This window comes from Centrocercus urophasianus, unplaced genomic scaffold, assembly GCF_019232065.1.
Source record: "Centrocercus urophasianus isolate 14NV4802_14NV808 unplaced genomic scaffold, USGS_Curo_1.0 seq_32, whole genome shotgun sequence".
Classification (NCBI taxonomy): domain Eukaryota; kingdom Metazoa; phylum Chordata; class Aves; order Galliformes; family Phasianidae; genus Centrocercus; species Centrocercus urophasianus.
The window spans coordinates 8,362,645-8,382,445 of NW_024884889.1; the positions used below are offsets into that span (position 1 = coordinate 8,362,645).

Consider the following 19,801-nt stretch of genomic DNA (forward strand, 5'->3'; position numbering starts at 1 on the left):
TTAAAGAGAGAAACCTGTCTTATGCATTTCAAAAGACTTTATGTGTATGTGCAAATATGCTCCGTGCCCTGATTTTACCCGTATAACTTGCTGATATTTAGCACTCACTTTGTATCTTTCTTAGGTGGAACACAGGGAACACCGTTCATAGGACCCATTTATGTTCTCTCTTGGTCAAAGCTGGCACCTCTTCAGTGACCATTCCACCTTTCAGCAGGACCCTCCAACATGTAAGGCTGATTTGAGAAGGTCCACATCATGCAATCCTTTTAATGTGTAAACAATTTAAAGCAAGATTAGCCATATTTATACTGATATTATTGATAGACTCGTCCGGAGCTTTTTGAATTAAGTAAAGAAAAGTGGTGGTCAGTGAAAAAAATCCACTCACAAAGTTCCGTAACTCAAATTAGACCCATGTGAAACATAAGTCTATTCTTCAATCAGTCTGATCCCCCCTAGGATGTTAATTGTGGAGCAGGCAATGTCCCTATTAATTTAATTGCAGCAAACATATCCATTTTATTGTTTTGTGCTTATGCCAGACAAGGAGTCAGAAGTCATAGCTTCACCACTGTCTGACTGCTCAGCTCTGCACAAGCTCTTCTTACTGCCTCGACTCTCCTATCTGCACAGTGACTGTGCTGTCCTCATTTTGGAAAGCTCAGATACAAAACCCTCCTGTTTAGTAGCACACTGGTAGCATTTTAAAAGCCACTGTTTGTTTCTCCTCGCAAGAACGTATGATTCTCAAACATTTCAAAATGCAGAGGGCCTTCTTATAAAAAGAAAACCCTGGAAAAATGTGGATTTCTTCTGTTCATTTGTGCGCAGTGCACTAGAGGGCCCTCAGGAGTTAGAAACGGATGGAATGTACTTTTGGAAGGCACTTACTTCACAGAACTTTTCATTACAGAATTTAAAATAGAAGAGGGCTTTTTTTTTTTTTCCCCATAACGTGAGGTTCATGTAAGTTTATAGCAGTTCGTATGCAAACAACCTCTCAGCACGGTTCGGTTCCAAACAGTATTTGGCTTCTAATGAAGTACATAAATGTGAACTATACTTAAAACTGAAATATGGGCTAGCATTCTTTGAGAATGTCATTTTTACTAAGTTATTTTTATTAACCTAAGGAATTCACCAGGACAAAGGATGAGTCAAGCTGAATAGGTAAGAGGTTTTATACCTTTTATAGCAATAAGTATACTGTATGCACTTATTCTATCTTTGTTTCTTTGAAAGGGTATATAAGGTACTGTGATTTTATTTGAAAAACTATTGCTAGATCCTATTTTATGGCTTCACAAGAGTGTAAAGAATTAAATATCTTTCATTTTTAATGTGGATTTACAAGTAATATGAACTGTATTTACATTAAACTAGGGAAATTTGTTACTGCTACTTTATTTTTGTATTACTGAGTATATGCATATTTAACTACTACAGTTACTGCTTGTTAGTAGTGTGTAATTTACAGCATTTCCATAACATGAGCTTTAGTAAAGACTGTCTTATAAGAAAAAAAATGACAATTTGGATTTGATAAGCTTTTCTTCTAATGTTGGAAGACAGCTAGCTGAGATTACAGTTTGAGCCTGTATTTGGGATTTTGGTGTTTAATTTACATTGTAACTAGAAAGTGAAAGATGTATTCTGGAACATTTCTAGATGCATATTGTCTCATTTAGAACTTCTGTCTCTTTAAATATAGAACCACAGATGCTGAATGTGTGTAATGAAATGGTACTATTAACCATTTTCTTTTTGCAGTTTGCAAGGGAGAACTTCAGATATTTTAGACTACAAGTGAGTAAACTTTGCTTACGTAGCTGGCTCCATTCATTCTCTGAAACCAATCACTTGCCCTGTGGTGGCTGATAAGAATTCAACGGCTTGCAGACGTGGAGTGTCAGCATCCTTAGTACTAAACACATTCCCAGGCATATCCATAGTCTCTGTCCATCACCCATGCAGGAAGCTTTCTGGAAAAGGAGAAATAGAAAACAGAGAAGGGAAATCATGCATCAGCATCCTGGCTGGAGTGTACAGAAGACTGTATGCTGTTTTCATCATGCAGATTCACTAGAGAAATGACCTTCTTTGATCAGCCAGGTAAAATAAAAAACTTGTTTATTTGCCGCCTGTGCTCCCCACGGACACTGAGGCTGTGGACTTGCAGGCGCCTGAGGACAAGGAGGAATCTGCTTTTGGGCACTGCGTGTGTGATCTACCTGGGATTCCTCGTCAGTCAAGTGGGCCACGTTTTACCCCAGCACAAAGGAGGATATGAAACGATCAGTTCCAGAAGTCTCCAGGATGCAGCGCAAACTTCTTTTCTGGGCATCCCACTGGACAGCACCCTGTCACCACCCAGCTTCCAGGAACCCAATCTGGATGGCAATGGGACCTTGGTGCCACCTAACGTGGTTTATATCACCCTACGGTCCAAGCGCAGCAAGCCTGCCAACATCCGAGGCACGGTGAAGCCAAAGAGCAGGAAGAAGCATGCAGTCCCATTGTCCTATGGGCAGCACTTTCCAAAAGCCGCTTTCACTGGCCAAAAAGAGATCTTCTTCCAGCAGCCAGGGAGGGACATTCACGCTGTGGGTGCCATGGGAGCAGCAACAGCTCTGGAGGCAAAAAAACACCAACTGGATATACTCCAGCATAAAGAAATGGCAGTCAGGGAAAGGGGACACCAGAGACCTGGGGGAATTTCTGGGAGGATTAAGGCACAGCCTCAAGCTGAAGAAAGTAACATCAGGATTTACAGCGAGAGCTCTCCCTCGTGGCTGAGCAAAGAAGACATTCTAAGCATGCGTATGTTGGCAGATTCTCGGATAGAGAGCATCCAAGAACTACCTTCCCATAAAGCTGTCCTGGTAGTGTTTGAGAGGGGTCCCAGCACCACAGGAACTGCCTGTAATCAGGGGCACTGCGGCATCATCAAAAGACCCCTTGACATGAGTGAAGTGTTTGCCTTTCACTTGGATAGGATCTTGGGGCTCAACAGGAGCTTACCTTCTGTGAGCAGGAAATCGGAGTTCTTCCAAGGTAATGCATTCCTATGATTTTCAGCTCCCCCATCCCACATTAACCACAGGACAGCAGCTAGTCCGAGAACTAATCCCACTGTTAGAAGGGTGTAAAGCTGACGTGTCTGTAGTTTCTGTCAGGTAATCGTGCTGTCCAAATGATGCAGTACTTCCAGATTTAGAATAAATACAAAACCAGTGGAGTTGCTGAGAGCACTAATGATTCACTGTCCAGGAAAAAAAATTAGTAATGATAAAAAAGAGAGAGTCACATGTATGTCGCATGGCATTGTACAGACTGACTAAAGAAATTCCAAAAGGTTCCTTCTGATTCATTGGATATTTGCCTTTTATTTTTTTTCATCTCTTAGATTTGACTTTAATAAAATGTTATCGGAAGGGAACGCAAGAATTCATCTGTCAAACAGGTGGTAGGCAAAAGGGCTTTGTATTTTGTCAGGTAACAACCTACTTAAAAAGGTAGGAGGACTTCCTGAAGAAGCTTGATGCTACTTGCATGCTACTAATGCCTCTGGGCACTACTTATTTTTTAATATTATCCTCTCTCCCCTCATACTTAAAAAACTACTATGTCTCATTGAATCCTGCTTGATGTTTTGAGGCTCATTACATATTATATATTATCTAGACAGAGAAATACTTGCAGGAATTGTTGCAATATGCCTGTTAACACCAGTGGTTTAAACAGTTTTCAATGAAAACTTTGGCTTGCTATCCCATAGAGAAATTAAAGATAGATTCAGACATGCAATGCAAGTTAGAAGTCTACATCTAAGATAGCTACTTATTAAATGTCTGCAGCCTAATTGCTATTTTTGTTCAGTCACAAATCACAGCCCAAAAGGACTACGTTGCATTTTAGTGAATCATTGCTGAAGTGGCTGGCTATTTGTCTTTGCTGTTCATTTCTTACTGCTGAAATTAGCTTAAAGGAAATATTTCTATTTCAGCCTGTCTTAAAAAAAAAGAAACAAGTAACACAGGAATGGCTTTCTAAAATCTGATAGCAGGAAGAGGACCTAGTGACCTCTGATTTGTTCCTGCTTTGTAAACGTCCCTTTTGGCAGCCTGTACAACAATGTGAATGAATCTCTAGGAATAACAGTTCAGTGGCTTCTGAATATTATTCATACTTGCAGGGCATGGAAGATACATTATGCCCAGTTTATTTTTAGGCACAAGATTCGTCGCTATAGAGCTGTCATGAGGAATTAAGGTAGTTCAGTTTGAGGAATTCTGCACAGCGCGGCTGCAGAGATGACAGACTGCAAGTCTCTGTGCGCGGCCATTAGGCTAATTGCACACTGTGTTGCACGGCGTCTGTCACCTTACAGTATGTTTTGGACTGTCTGGGGCAGACAGAGTCATTCTGCTGTCTTTTATTTTCCTTTCCACATAACTGGCTACGTTCCCATAGCAAGAAGAGTGTTGCTAGGTGATGAGAAGAGAAATAACATTATTTTGGTCCCACTTCATTTTTTCCAGCCAAAGAGCGAACGGAGGATTTGGAACAGTTACTGTACCTTGTCTCTCCATTTCTTTAGCCTCAAAATATTCTGGTGCTCAGATGCCTCATATGTACTTAAGCTCACTACTATTTGCACGCTTACATTTGGCATAATCTTGAAACCATCTTCACGTTGACAAAATTAACAAAACTGTGTTCTTAAAAACAATGTGAACAATTAGCGAGCTCATTTCTGTAGCTTGCATGCATTTAAGATGAGGTGGGCACTCCTAAGATTATTACAGGCTAGCTTGTGTTATTCATGGCTGTTCACATGGCAAAGAGAGTGCTACATGATTAGAGACTGTGAACAAACGTACACAATTTCTGAACTGACATCTCTCTCCCCATGACACATCCCTTTAGCTTGCCTCACTTGTGATGTGATCCAACAGGACGTGTTTGATGTAGCATTAAAATCTTAAAAAACGGGCTTTTCAAAACTGTCTTCCATTTTGTCGCAAGCAGTTTCAAAGAGTCACATATAAACCCATACACAGATTTTGTTTCCTTTATTCCCACAATTCCCTCACTGGTGGGTTTTTCTTTAAAAGTCTAGCAAAAGACTGTATGCAAGTTCTCTGTTCATAGCTCTCTCATTTCTTAGTTAATTGTAAACCCTCCTAGATGTTAACTAAAACTTTTTCGGGGAAGGTTATGTTATTTTTTCATCATGCATAGACAAATCAGGTATGATAACTCTCTCATTTCTGTAATTAAGTGGCCTAATGTAAATATCCTGGGGTGTAAAAGTGGGCAAAGCCCTTTCAAGTTGCAGGCAGTGAGCACAATTCTGGGCATACACAAGTAGATACTCATTACTCCTATTGCTATCTACATAGCATGAACACACTGTGAGCTCCGAGACACCTATAAACAAATGATTTGTCTGTGAAACAGCAAGAACTATAAAACTCCAGGTGCTGTGGAAGAAAGCAGAGAATGGCCCTTTGTGTGTATAAGTTCTGGCATACCTCAGGATGGAGAGCCTTCATTATTTCATAATCCTAACCTGAAGAACACAACAGCCTTAAGTGTTCTTGCTATGTAGCACATCTTAATCACAGACCAACTTTAATCCATACAAGCCAAGTATGGTCGTCAGCACAGATTCTAGCTCAGCAGCTGCCAGGGTTTGCTGTGCCCCGAGCCACAGATGAAGCAATAACAGCTGGAGGGCTTTGCTCCTTTCCTGCAGCTGATTGCCAAACGGAGAGAATTGGGTCCCTTGGACTTTACCATAATGCTGAGCTCTTACACAGCCTTCCTCACGTAACACACTGCAACTGCTGCACAGTTTTGTTACATCTCTTTGCCTAAGGCCTGAGCATGCTGACAACCTCTCTAACCCACAGTTTTCTATGGTAAATTTGGCTAAATATGTTTGATCCTGTGAGACGACTACGCACGTGTATATTCAATTCAGTGGAACCTCTGTTAGCTGAGACTGAGCCAACTGTTTGCCCCGAACTGCTTTTTGTTCCTGAAATGTGCCAGAAGATCTTCCTTTGACTAATACTTTTCATGGCTAGTTAAGTGCAAATAGGTGAATAACTCATGAGACAGATAGCTCACTGGGAATACTTGTTTTGCTTTGCTGGCCTCTACAGGATGATGAATAGAGCCATAGGTTTTTCACCACTGTACCTTACACTATCAGCCTGCATTTGTCATTCCACCAAAAGCTGCACAACAGCAGGTAAAGGTGTTACGAATGTCATTAATTTTAAGGCGAAGAACAAGAAAAACCTAGCATTGCCTTATGCATTTAAAATGCTTTAAAGTGCTTCAGTTTATCCGTGCTACTTCTGTCAGCCTGAACAACTTACACCATCATGTCATACATGTCTCCAAGGGTACCAGAGGTATATTTCCAGTATCTTGTTGAGTAGAGATGTTTGTGTGTAAGTCCATATTCTAGAGGTCAACTAATACACATTTGATTTGAATGCCCATGTGCACACAGGTCAAATTTTGCAAATAAGGTGTACAGGTAGGATAAATAAATGGCCTAAATCATGTCCTTTCTGCTTCTGTACTTTATATTTTTTCTCAGAACATAATCTAAAACAAACTCTCAAGTCCAAACGCTGCTGTCAGACTCCCTCAGCTTTCCATACCAAGTTACGTGGGCAACTAAACTGTTCCTTTTAAATGTGACAGCAGTAAACCGCACTGCATTGCAGCTAACAGTGATGAGTTTGAAAAGGGCTCCAAGCACCTCCTGAAATACCTGCTTTCTTACTGAAGGTCTCTTGGGTACCTTCAAAAGTATTTTCTTTGAAAGTTAGTGTGCTGTAAGTTAGCAGACAAGGTAGAAGAATAACATTAGCAAGAGCATCTGTGTGGTGAAGCAGCATGCAGTCCAATGTTAAAGTGACACGGCACGTGGATCTCTGAGATAATGCTGATGTAGAAGAAGCCAAGCAGTGGTACATTGCTTAACTGTGAACAGAGTGGTCTGAGTACCTTGGGGCAGCCAAATGTGGTGACCTGGGGTTTCTGTATTCAGCTTTGGATTCCCCGCAGCTGAACCTTCTAAGGACCAAATCAATTTGTAAGAAATATTTTGATGCCGGAAAAATCCACACAGATTAGTGGGAAGCAGATTCCAGTACAAATTCTGAAAGCCTATTTCATGCAGTTTTCCAGCTCATTTCATCTTCAGGTAGCCAACTAGTTAAATGGATCTAAAGCAGCAGGTGTAAAGAAAATGAAGTTAATCTGCTTCGAGTAAGTTTCCCTGTCTCCCTCTTAGTATTTCCTTCTCTCACTGTGAATTTCTCAGGAGTTTTTTCAGCCCTTAGGTCCTTCAGTAACAGGCAACCATGGCATTCTTGGTAATTAGAGCCACAGTGCAGCTGCAGCAACAGAAAAACAGCAACCCTTTGTGTTACTATATAAAACTGATTAGGGAACAGGCCCACTCAGGACAAATGGACTTATTCTGAAGTGTGCTGGACCTCCTCAGGTCTGGCTGTACCAGACTCGGTGCTCTTGGTTGGGCCTTGTTTTCCACTGCTCTGTTAACTCTAGCCCCATCCTCAGGAGGTTTGAATCAGAAGAACTGCCCATCTCCATGGGTTCATGCCAAGTCATACAGCTCTGAATCATCCCCTTATCTGCTTTAATTCAGCAAATTTGTGTTTTCCTGCTAGTGTCAAAAATGTAAGTTGCTGCTCTTTACCAAAGCTGCTGTTTTGTATTCCCATAATTCAATTTAGATTACAGAGTTGAAACATTTTATTTTGGCTCATCTTTTCTACTCTCATTTCCTCTGGAATGCAAACATTTCCTGTATTTAACCTTGCTCTTTAATTTTTTTTTTTTTATCATATTGGAAACTAAGATATTATTCAAGTATATCACTATTATGTATATTACTATTGTTAATATTGTATATATAATTTTATATTATTAATATAATTATTATTAATATATTATTAATATAATTAATATATTAATAATATTACCATTGTTTATCATGCCCCCTTTGAGTAAAAAGGAGATGTTTGTTTTGTTAGAAGGCGGTTTACATATTTAATTTGTTGAAAAAGTTGCAAGTTGCTTATTTAAGCTGCTGACAAAGGTCCAAAAACAGATCAGATTTGATCCTGAAGGAAGCTGGTTTTTTGACTATATATATATATATATATATATATTTTTTTTTTTTTTGCATGTGTGCCATTTTGCAATGCTTTTATAGACCTTCTCCAGCAGCCTTGGAAAAGAGGCTTAGCTGATGGCTGACCTGACTTAAGTATCTACAATATCAGTGATGGAGACAGAGTGAGGGAGATTGGGAAATGGCTAGGAATTAGGAAATTAAACTCCTAAACACTCATTCAGGCATCTCAGTAGAAAAGGAGCTTGATTTTACGGGAGTGCTCAGCACTGTTCCTCTCCCACCAAAGGAAACATGCTGATGCGTGATGCTGATCGTAGTAAAAGGGCACTTTTTGGGTTCAAAAAGGACAAATCAAGGATCTAATCAAGGAGGGGAGTTAAAGAGCCACAATTTGCCTTGATTTAAGGACTACCTTGTATGCATATGTTATGGCATAGAGAAGATCAAGTACATTCTGGTGTTGGAAAAGAGTTTATTTTTCTCTACTTAGTCTCTCTTAATGGAGCAGACACTGGGACGTGATTGTGCATGGAGTCTAACATCCTAAATCATTCCGAAAGTAATGCCTCCTATTTATTTCCATGGACACTACAACAGATACAAAGAGCACAATACCATTACTTGATAGAACAAATTCTCAGCCACAAAGCTCTCTTTTTCAACAGTCACCATCACTACCTGTGTGTTTTCAATGGCGATGAACAGGAGCCTGCATGTCGCACTCAACAAAATCTTACCAGCAGAGGTGACCCACAGTCACCACTGCTGAAGCACACCATCCAGCCCTCACCATGCTCACATCCACTGTTAATCTCCTAAGTGTTCAGCAAGCACTGATAAATGTCAGCGGATGCTGTTTTTCCCACACGGAGGAATTCAGTGGCACACCTGTGCTATATATGCACTTCCACATCAGATGCCATTCTGTTAGACTGCCCCTCTGCTGCCATCTGTCACATGGCAACAGAATATAAAGGAATATTGGTGGGAAGGTTCTACTGCTGTACCACCAACATCCTCCTCTGGCATCATGGACCAACACAGTAAAATAGGAGTCATTACTTTTGGTGCACTTCTATTTTGTTGGCAGTACAGTGGTGGATCTTCACATATAATTCACTGCTAGTTATTGGCAAAGAAAATTTCTTACTTACTGTGATCAGTCAGAAGAAGGTGCTGTGTGGAGATCCATCAACCATCCTCACTGCTTACAGATGGAGGATTCACATCGGCACCTTCTACCTCGCTGTTCATTACTGGTGCCAATCTTCTGTGTTCTGACATCAATCCAGGTTGCCTCTGAAGAAGGTGCCATGGAGCACGTTGCCTACATGAGGAAAGGAGAGCTTCTTTTCAAATACATCTTTATGTCCCAAGTACATACAGAGGACAGATAGTTTAGACTGCATGAATTGCATGTTTGGCATGTAGGTTTAAGACCTTCAGGTTGGATATAAATGAATTCTAGAGCTTTACACACATCTCAACACCTGCTAGTAAATAACTGGCTTGCAATCAAGTGATTCCCATTCTCTGTAACAATGCTTCATATTTCGGTCTTCCTGCAAAACAAGATTTTATTTTAAAGTTTTAATAAACCACAGTCAGTTCTCGGTCCTTGACTGCTTAAGGCAGCAACAGGAGCATTGCATTGGCAGTGAAACTGTCCAATTTTCCTTAGAGGACACACATGCCTGTTATTAGATATGGGGTGAAAAATCTCTTAGCTTATTTTAAGCTTTTTCAGTGGTTTCTTCCCACTAAATACTATAAAACTTGGATTCAGCAGTGCTAATACACTCGACTTAGTGATTTCAAAGGAAAGTGGAACACTCTCAATATAGGGGAAAAAAAAAAAGTCAAAATAGTTGCTATACAAAGCAGCTCTCATGTTCTATCAGTCTCTGAAAAAAAATAATAAAATTGCCAAGGTGTTTATTCATGCTAAGCTAACACTACAGTATTCTCATACATTACTTCAGGACTGTGAAATCATACATTATAAGCCCACAATACTAAAAATAACAGAATAAATCCACTTTGAGTATAGGATTTATAATCTTTTTATGCCCATTATATGGGAAAATGCACTTTGAGAGAAGTTTTCAAGCTCTTGTAAATCATCATCAGTTCACTGCAGAAACGTCACCGTTGGTTCACAGCAGCATTAGGGTATTAATCTACCTGTGCACTTCGTAATACTTTGGTTTACTGTATGACTTAACATGTTAATCTCCTCCAAGTGGAAAAAACAGCCTTCTGTACACTGAAGGCATCTGTCTGTGCTTCTTCCATTCTTTTGGTGTCTGGTTTTAGATGCGGAATAAGACCACATAAACCAAAGGATGTTCAGCCATTAGCCTGTGGCAACATTTTTTCTGCCACATCTGTAAAACACTGTGATCATGGATGCTTAGGCAATGTCTAAAGTCAGTCTGACAGCATCCCAGTATAACTACAACCTATTTCTCCTTTTTCAGCTGGTCAAGCCTGCCCTGTTATTCTCTGGGATTCTTCCCTGAGTCCGACTGATAACAATACTCACTCTTCAGTGAAACTAACCTGGGGAAAATATCAGCAACTACTGAAGCGGAAATGCTGGCAGAATGGTAAAGTTCCCAAAGATGAGTGGGGCTGCACTGAAATCCATCACCATGAGTGGTCCAAGATGGCAGTCTTCGATTTTCTTCTGCAGGTACGACATTTAATGAACACATATTTGCCTCAAAAATCACAGAAACACACGTGGGATCTTAGAAAACTTTTTTTTTTTTTTTTTTTTTTTTTTTTTAATGCACAATCTGAACTTGCTCCTGGTTACATTTGATTAAAACGTTCAAAATGACTCGTGGTCAAGGAAAGATCAGAAACCAGACTGACCCACTTAGAGATGTTTTGTATTACTTCACCTCTGAGGCAGGCAGCGTTTCTCTGCACATGGTTCTTGATAGTGTTCACAGCTGTAAAACACTTATGATAAGAAAGGGTTCAGCTGCTTAGCTTTGGTCAGGTGAAACTGGGGTCAAGACAAGAGCTGTAGAAGTAAATTTGCTGACTTTTTATAAATTTATCATTGATTTAATGTTTAGACTTAATGACCATAGCTGCTGTTTTTCAGTTAGGTATTGCACATCAGCATTTGCTTTCCAAGCAGCACCACACTAGGGCTTTGTCCTGTGGTATCATGATGTGAATACGGTTACGCAGCAGGACATTAATACACTCTCTTATTAATAAGGACTGAGCTGAACTAACTATATATGGCTGGCAGCTGATTTTATACCTCGCTTAGCATTGCTTCCAATTGTCTCTGCCTGCCTCCTGCAGCAATTACTGACGTCTGTAAAGCTATTGGTATTTAAAATTGAATTTAGCACTAGTTTTATGCACTGTGATTGAGCACTCACATAATTCAACTTTTTAATAGAGTTTCATTTCTTGAAATATAAGAGTCATTCTGCCTTATGAATAGCCTATCTCTGCCCTTCTCAAGTCTGTTATAGGATTAACAAATGCTTCCTATGCTTGCATTTTTGCAGTCTTGTTAAACAGAGCATGAAATTTTCCTCTGAAAATATATTGTTGGTTGTTTAAAGACTCCATCTTTAGTTCTACTACGAGCAAGAAACTCTTAGAAAGTAGCATAAAGTCACACATGGATTATTTTGGTTCTAAACATAACACAATATACCCCAAACAGAAATAAAGCAGAATACATCAGTTAATTTTCTCATGCCAATGTTTCCTTGTTGAACAGTTTAAAAATTCTTAGCAGTTCTGTGCTGTTTTTTAATTTTAAGATCTTCTAGGACAAGTTTTTAAACTTCTTAAGGGAATTCCTGTTTTCTAGAAGGAGAGGTCAGTTAAAAAAAACCATTCTATTCTAAGATGGAATTTTTATCCTCTGTGCATGTAAGATTGAATAAGAATGAATAATTCAGAAAATAGAAAGGGAATTTGAAGAACTAAGGTACCTGTGTAATGTGCTTACAGGGGCTGTGCTATGGAGATAATCTAACATCTCAGAACTTGAGGGGCATAAGCACCATGATGGTATGAGACTGTTCAAGATAGTTAAAGAGGCCCTCAGATGTAATAATCTTAAGTTGGTTCAAGAAAAAAAAAAAAGCCTTAATAGTCTAAAGCCCAGTCTGGTAAACTACAGAACACTGCTGTAAAAAAGTGCTTCATAAATCATTTAGTACTACAGTGAAAGGTTAAACATAATTCTATCAAAGAAATGCCTTTGGTGCTCTTAAAGAGGTTCCTAATCTCTGGATTCAAATACTGTAAACCATAGGAGCAGGCTGACAAATGCTTGTTTTTGGCCTTTGCTTGCCTTTTTCAAGAACTCAGGTGGAGTAAGGACACAAAAAATAAAAATGAATTCAATTTTCTTGTGCATACATAAATATATATCAAAAATCAGTAGCAAGCCATTAAGGTTCCAATATCAGTTCCAGAGTATCACCTTGCTCTGTTTCAATGCTGTAATGTTGCAGTGCATGCAGAAGGCTATCTGTAAGAACACAATCTACTTGTCTATTTAACACACGCAATGAAATGTGGTGAGGATGAAATAGGGTTATGTACAAGGGGAATCTTGAAGCTGCTCCTTCACTTTTGGACAATGAATTCTATGGGAAATGAGGTAGGATGCTTCAAACAACAGTCTTTTGTTCCTGCTCAATGCTGAGCAGCAGAAAAGAGAGGAAGAAATCTAGTTCTTCTCCCAGGATTCTCTCAGTTGAAAATAAACGCTCCCACCAAGACCAGTGGCAGCAGTGCTACATGCTTCAGATGAAAAAAGAGCTCTCAGGCTTTCATTTGATGAACAATAACAGGAGACCTTTCAAACATTTATCAGTTCTCCATCAGAAGTCACAGTACTTCATTTCACTGAGGTGCCAAAAAATAAGACTAATTTCAGAAGGCTTTGTGCTTACAGGAGCAGTATCATTTTCACGCCTAGAGCAGTTTTAAAGGTTAACACTATATAACACTATATATAACAATAATATATATAACACTATATATATAGTGAACAAGAAGGGGAGAAAAAAAGCACTACTATCAGTTAGTTTATTCACGAAGTCTAAATGCATCTTACCTCATTCCTGCTCCCAAAACACCTATGAATAAGATTAGCCCCCAGGAGAAACCAAACCTAGAGTTGAGGGCAACCACAAAGCAGGCCTGGCAGCGTTTAGCACATGGCACAGGGTCATCAAGTCAGAACCCCTATGCAAGCTATCCAGTAACACCAAGTAACAGGACAAGAAGCACACACACCTCCAGCAAGGTCTAAAAGAGCTGAAGTGCTGAGCCTGAGCTTAAATAGGGCTCCTGGGCCCAGGGGCAATGTGTGAATGTTCCAGGTGAGACTGTTTAAGGCAATTAAGGCCAGTCGTGCACTCAGGGTTCTGGCAATACTGTTATCTAATCAGCAGGAAATAGGAGTACCTGTGAAGCACGATGTATCTTTCCATGCTCAACAGTTAGCCTAAAATGGCATCCTTTGCTCAGGGAGTGCTTAGTTCTTGTCATTGTTTACGTGAGGACCAGAAATGACTAGCTCAGGAGAGATGCTTAGCATTTACACTGCTATAGTTAGACCAGATGTATTCCTCCAGCTAAGTGCTGTGTGATGACTGAGTGAGTGTTCCCATGGGAAACAACAGTCCAGACCTTGATGTCATTAAAGTATGCATCACAGGGCAGCTTGCAGAGGCTTCTCTGTGGTTACAAATCTCCTCTTCATTCCTGCATTTGGTGCCTTCTGGCTGTTTAACGTGCCCCTTACCCATCTTTAAAAAGAACAAAAAATTTGCATGTCTGATAGAAAATTGAGGCCTTTTGTGTCTGTCAGGCTATGCTGTTTCTATTGTGCTCCCACAGACGACATGTAAAAAAAACCCTACAGCCTTTGGTAAAAACTCCCCAATTGTTATTCTAGTTACAAAGTGGCATTGTTCCATTATTTTCAAAGAATTTCTACTGACATAACAAATCATGGCTATAAAACGGATACAATACACAGTCTAGCAAATTGCTTTTAACAGTATGAGAAATCTGTGGACCAGGTTGTTAATGCCATTTCAGTGCTGCCTTTAATTATGCTTCTTCTGGGCTTGTTCTCTTGCCAGCTGTGCTAGCGAGCAATGTCTGACAGTGGCACCATGCCCCAAATACTTTGATGCTGTTCTCACTCAGCGCTCTGCTGTGCTTGGTTTTAGATCTATAACCGGCTAGACAGACACTGCTGTGGATTCAAACCTCTGAAGGAGGATTCCTGTGTGCAGCAAGGACTGGCTCTGAGATGCAGTGATCAGGATGCCGTTGACTTGACGCACATAGTGCAGAGAAGGCACGATCAAAGGCACTTGGCCTTTATAGCCAATAAAGGCTTCTTTGACAGAAGTGAGGACAATCTCGACTTCAAAATACTGCAAGGAATCAACGAGTAAGCTTTAAGTTAATAATTTTGTCAAATGAGTTGCCATATCATAATCTAAAAGCAAGGGACGCTAAGTTACTGGAATAAATAGCAGCATCCCAAGAAGTGTGTGACGACTTACAGGATGTGTCTAAAAATGTGTGAGTAATCTTAGTTGTGTGAAAGATACAGTTAACTCATGTATGGTTAGGCATGCGTGGGCTTCATTTGCTGAGTCACGGTCTGTATTCGTAGAACTGATTGCTGAACCACAACGTGAATATTGCAATTCAAAGCCACGGCAAAACTGATGATTTTCTTTGTGCTCCTCCAGATTCCCTGAGTCTGCAGTTTCAGTGCTGAGGAGCCAGCGTTTACGGGAGAAGTTGCTTCAGTCTTTGTTCCTTGACAAAGTATACTGGGAGAGCCAAGGAGGCAGAAAAGGAATTGAAAAGCTTATTGATGTCATAGAAAGGAGGTCCAAAATTCTTCTTACTTACATAAATGCACACGGAGCCAAAATACTGCCCATGAATGAATGAGCTTCTGAGAGACAGTCCTTAAAATAACTCGTGTGGGGGCAAAAATCGAGAGTAAAATTCATTTATTTCATAGATTTATTTAACTTCTATTTTTCCAGACTTCCAAATGCATTTTTGAATAAGAAGCCTTACGTGGCTTAAAAGCATCACTTAAACATCAGCTGCAGCTCAACGCAATGCACTTCTAGGTCATCAGTGAAATAAAAAAAATGTCAAATAATACAACAAATGATACAGAAATAAGTATGCACCATGAACGCTCCTATTAAACCATTTGAAAATCAGCAACAAGATTTTCAGCACATTAGTCTGGATTCCCTCATTCAAGTCAGTAAAGTTTTACTGCAAATTTAAATGGGAAGAGATTTTAGTCACTTCGTACATCAGTGAAAATTGCCATCACATCTGCATGCTGTAACATACAGGAATTCATCTGTTTGATTAAGAACACTACAATTCCAACGTTTCCAAATGATTATTTTGTTTTATTTTGGTCTTCTGAAATCTGAGGACTGAACTTATCTCTTTTAAGCTATATTTCCATTGGACACGAGGAGAATTTAGAATCAGAAAGAGGGAAGCATGGCTTTAACAATAATAATTAATTTGACAAATACAGTTTTCACCTGACTGATGTGGAACACACTTTGTCACGAGTCATTTTTTACAATGTATTATTTCCAGTGCAGGTTGGTTTGTTGTCTGACTGGGTCATCTGATATTTCTGCTTATTGATTAACTGAGTGTTACTCACAGACTCATCCTTTAGCACCACCATTTCATTTTTAGAAATTTAGCTCTGGCTTCGTGTAAATATGCTGCTAAATTAAGTATAATGTTTGTTTTTGCAACATTCTTGACACAGTTTATTAGAATGTTATCAAAAGGCAGATCTAAGAGTGACGCAAACGTTGTTAAAATCAGAACTGAAAATCTTTCTGCTGCTTGTTTAGCTCTTGCCAGCAACCCAAGCTCTGGTTTTAAATTAAGACTGACGATTTTGATTCCAGCTGATGACTTGGCCCAAATATTCCCATAAGTAAGGTTGTTTGAGAAGCTTGGACAAGCACTTTAGATTCTCAGCCTGGATCTATTCCAGAAAATATTCTGTTCAAAGAGCAAAATATCAACTGCTATAGTCTATCCCAAAACATATCTTCTACCTATCTGTTTAGAAAGGTTCTTACTTTTTTTTTTTTCTGAATAAATATTTATCCTTTTTTTACCATGAGATAATAGCAGAAGTTAAATGCTTTCATCTATTCTTCATGTATAGTGAAAAAAAAACCAACACCACTAATATAGGATGCAGAGCTTTTAAAGATATTTTTGGAAATGCTTGTGTAACATTTTTCATTATTAGAAACTGAAATGTAAATATGGATGGGTGAAGTTATCTTAAATAACTGCGATTCCACTGCAGCTAAAACAGATTTTCTTCCTTATTATCATAACACCTATTAACAATTGAAGAAATAGATCTAATTGGAGGCAGCGTTAAAGACTCTTAATAAAATTTAAAGAGCTTGGCCATCTAAATAATCTTTTATTTTATTCTGTTAGTAAAGGGCAGATGCACTCTAAAGCTTCCTAGAACTTACCAGTTGCCTTGAGAGGACATGTTTTTAAGTGCCTTGGACTTTTTAATGACACCAAAGCAGAATTTTATAGGGTTTTCATGTTATCCCTTTTTTAAAATGTTATATTAGCCAGATAATTTCTATCGCAGAAACAAAAATATTAGTGTAGCTTGCATTTTCACTGAGCCTAGAGAGAGAAATAGTCCTCTGGATCCATTTCACATGGTACCCCTGTTGCATTTATCACAAATTTCACTCTGATGACTGTTACAATCAATTTGTCCTTTTTTCTAGCCTATCTCAGTTTTCTTCCTGCTAGATACTTTTCTATTGGATTATCACACACTGCTAAGAAAGAAGGATGTGACTCTCAGCTGCACTGAACTTCGAAGAGGGCCAAGGAAACGTACAGCACTGCAGTTGATCATGAAAGAACCCTGACTGGAACTTTCCTAGTTTTTCCTCTTCTGGTTCTAAGACAACACACACAGAGATCTGGAGCATCTCTCCTGTGAAGAGAGGTTGAGAGAACTGGGTTTGTTCAGCCTGGAGAAGAGGTAATCTGCAGGACAGAATGATGTCTAGGCTTCAAAGGAAGTCTATATCAAGTCTTCTCAGAACTCCTGCAGGGACTGATAAACTCAGAGTGAATATGCACAACAGGATAAGCTGTCCCTTTCCAAGGGCCAAGGAATACTTCTTTCTCTGAAATTCTGAGTTTGAGCACACTCTAGGAGGTGTGCTGTGTATGCTGCATCATGTTCTCACCTTATAATCATGTCTCAGTATTATTTTATGTGAAGCTGGGAGCACTGCTGTCTATATTGCATTAAAATGCCCCATTTCCAAGTCCTACCAACACTCTTGTCTTCAGACAGTCAGGAGAGGCTCGAGGAGGCTGGCAGTGGGACTGCAAAATGCTCCTAATCCAGTAACATTGATCGAAACTCCAGGAAGTGTCTTTTCTTCCTGACGTTTATACTGTTGTATATCTTTGTGCTTGAGTTTGGTACAAGGAATGATTGGTAGAGTGTGTATGAGTACACACAAGCCCAGTTCTCTCATTTTCTTTTCTTCTTTCAAAAATGAAGAATTCTGTACTTTTTGAGTGTACTTGGGTAAATGCTTCAGTAAAAAATACAGAAGAAGCACTTTGTATAGCTTGTTTATTCACTGCTACTACATTCAAGACATGGGCTCTCCTCTCAGTAGGACTTAGATGTACTGAGAAATCAGTCCATTTCCTTCTAAAACAGCATGAACTTGGACTGACATTCCTGCACAGAAGCCTAAGTAATACTGACAGACAGAAAGAAAAGGAAGAAGCCTTGATCTACCTATGGTAGGGATCAACTGAGAGCCAAGGAACTAGGTTTTAGTCATTTCTGCTGGGCTGCCTTCCATTTAAGGGCATATGGGACCAGACAAATATTCCTGCTGCGCATTACTCGGAAGGGTGTAACCAGCGGCAACAGTCCAAAATCTGTGGGTGGGAAAAGAAGATTATGTCATTCTTGAATCTCCCTGAAAGCCAGAACCACAGAAAATGGAGTAACTAAGAAAATCAGGAGGGTTCGCTGATTTCATAACATCGGAAGATGGAGCTTAAAATAAGTAGCACAGGCACAGATGCCTTGAAATTCCTCAGGAGCTTGCCAGCAAGTTTATAATCGTAAGACTTTTCAGAAGCTGAGAACATGAAAACTTTTGTGGAGCGCTGTGGGAGACATGTCTCTTTCTTTTTCTCTTTCTTTTTTTTTTTCCCCATACATTCTATCACGTGCTATATTAAAGAAAGATAAATTCCACAGTTTCAAAAGTGCAAATACATGCTTAGGGGACATTAAGGGACAAGCTTCCAGTAGCAATTCTGGGAATGCTTTAAGGCACATTTGTGTATGTGAATAAGAACATATATGAATATATGTAACTTATATATACCTTAGCTTTTTTGTAATAAAAGGCTCAGTTCTACTCACAGAGTGAGTATGCAATTTGTTGTTCACATGTAGAATTGTGCTGTTTGAAAGTGTAAGTTCAGTTGTGGGTATATACAAGTCAACGTTTAAACAAAGCATTATAATGGAAGCATCTTTTGTTCTCAAAGCATTAACTCTTCCCATGCTAACATATCTGGGCAATGTAAAAAGTTTTCTATTTACAATTGTAAAGAAAAACAGCTATCTAAGTTAAACAGCCAGACAACAGCGCTATCAAATATGAGGTGTTTTTACATTAGATGCAGGGGTTCCATCTAAAACATGTACATTTTACATGCAACCTGTTTGTCCTCTTGTAGTGACACTAAAGGCATTATCACAAACTGTGAATGCTGCTGTTGTCACCTGATGCCCACGAATATATAAAATAAAACGGTGTGTTCATCACGTTTTGTTTTCAGACCTCTGAATTGCAGTAACAAAAAAAAGCTGTGTCCTTGAAACTGTGTCTTCAGAGAAACAATCCGACACAACACGATCCAAGAAGTGTTATGGAGTTCTTCCTGTGGAAAAATTTTCTAGCTGTTTCCTCGTGAGACTTGTAACTAACTTAGCTGATTCACTGTGGCTGCGGAGCTGCTGGATCCTGCACCATTGCTGTTACTGTATTCTTTAGCCATGCTGACAATGCCTATTCACACAGGCATTGAGCAGAAAAGGCCGTGCCCTTTTATGATGCCAGAAGAAAAGCATTCGTCAATGACTGCTAACCTTTATAATAGACAGTGAGAAAGTACAGGAGTAGCAGAAGGATGGTGAAACCTCTGCGGCACGGAGACTCACACAGAGTTAAAGTAGCCCAGGAACTTTCAGTCTCTGAAGTTTACATTTTTCTTGTCCAAGAGAGACTAATGAGAAACACAAAGATGCAGAAACATTTTTAAACATTCCCTTTCCCACACAAAGTAATTTGATTTGTTTTATGGAAACGTTATTTATTTGTACACGTTACCACATGCTTCAGGCTAAATAATCTCAAATACATTTGTGTACATTCACTGTGGTTTTGTTGAGTTGCTCCAGTCTGCATAAAACAGTTTAGTTCACTT

General features: G+C 39.4%; 1 protein-coding gene across 1 annotated transcript; it reads left to right on the forward strand.

The window, feature by feature from the left end:
• Nucleotides 1–965: 965 nt before the first annotated feature.
• GASK1B (golgi associated kinase 1B) lies at nucleotides 966–18,734 on the forward strand. The gene is made up of 5 exons (XM_042829865.1): nucleotides 966–1,173; nucleotides 1,774–3,057; nucleotides 10,675–10,889; nucleotides 14,431–14,657; nucleotides 14,965–18,734. Exons 2-5 carry the CDS (start codon nucleotides 2,061–2,063, stop codon nucleotides 15,170–15,172), a joined length of 1,647 nt encoding a protein of 548 aa, XP_042685799.1. The 5' UTR covers nucleotides 966–1,173; nucleotides 1,774–2,060; the 3' UTR covers nucleotides 15,173–18,734.
• The last annotated feature ends 1,067 nt before the right edge of the window (nucleotides 18,735–19,801 follow it).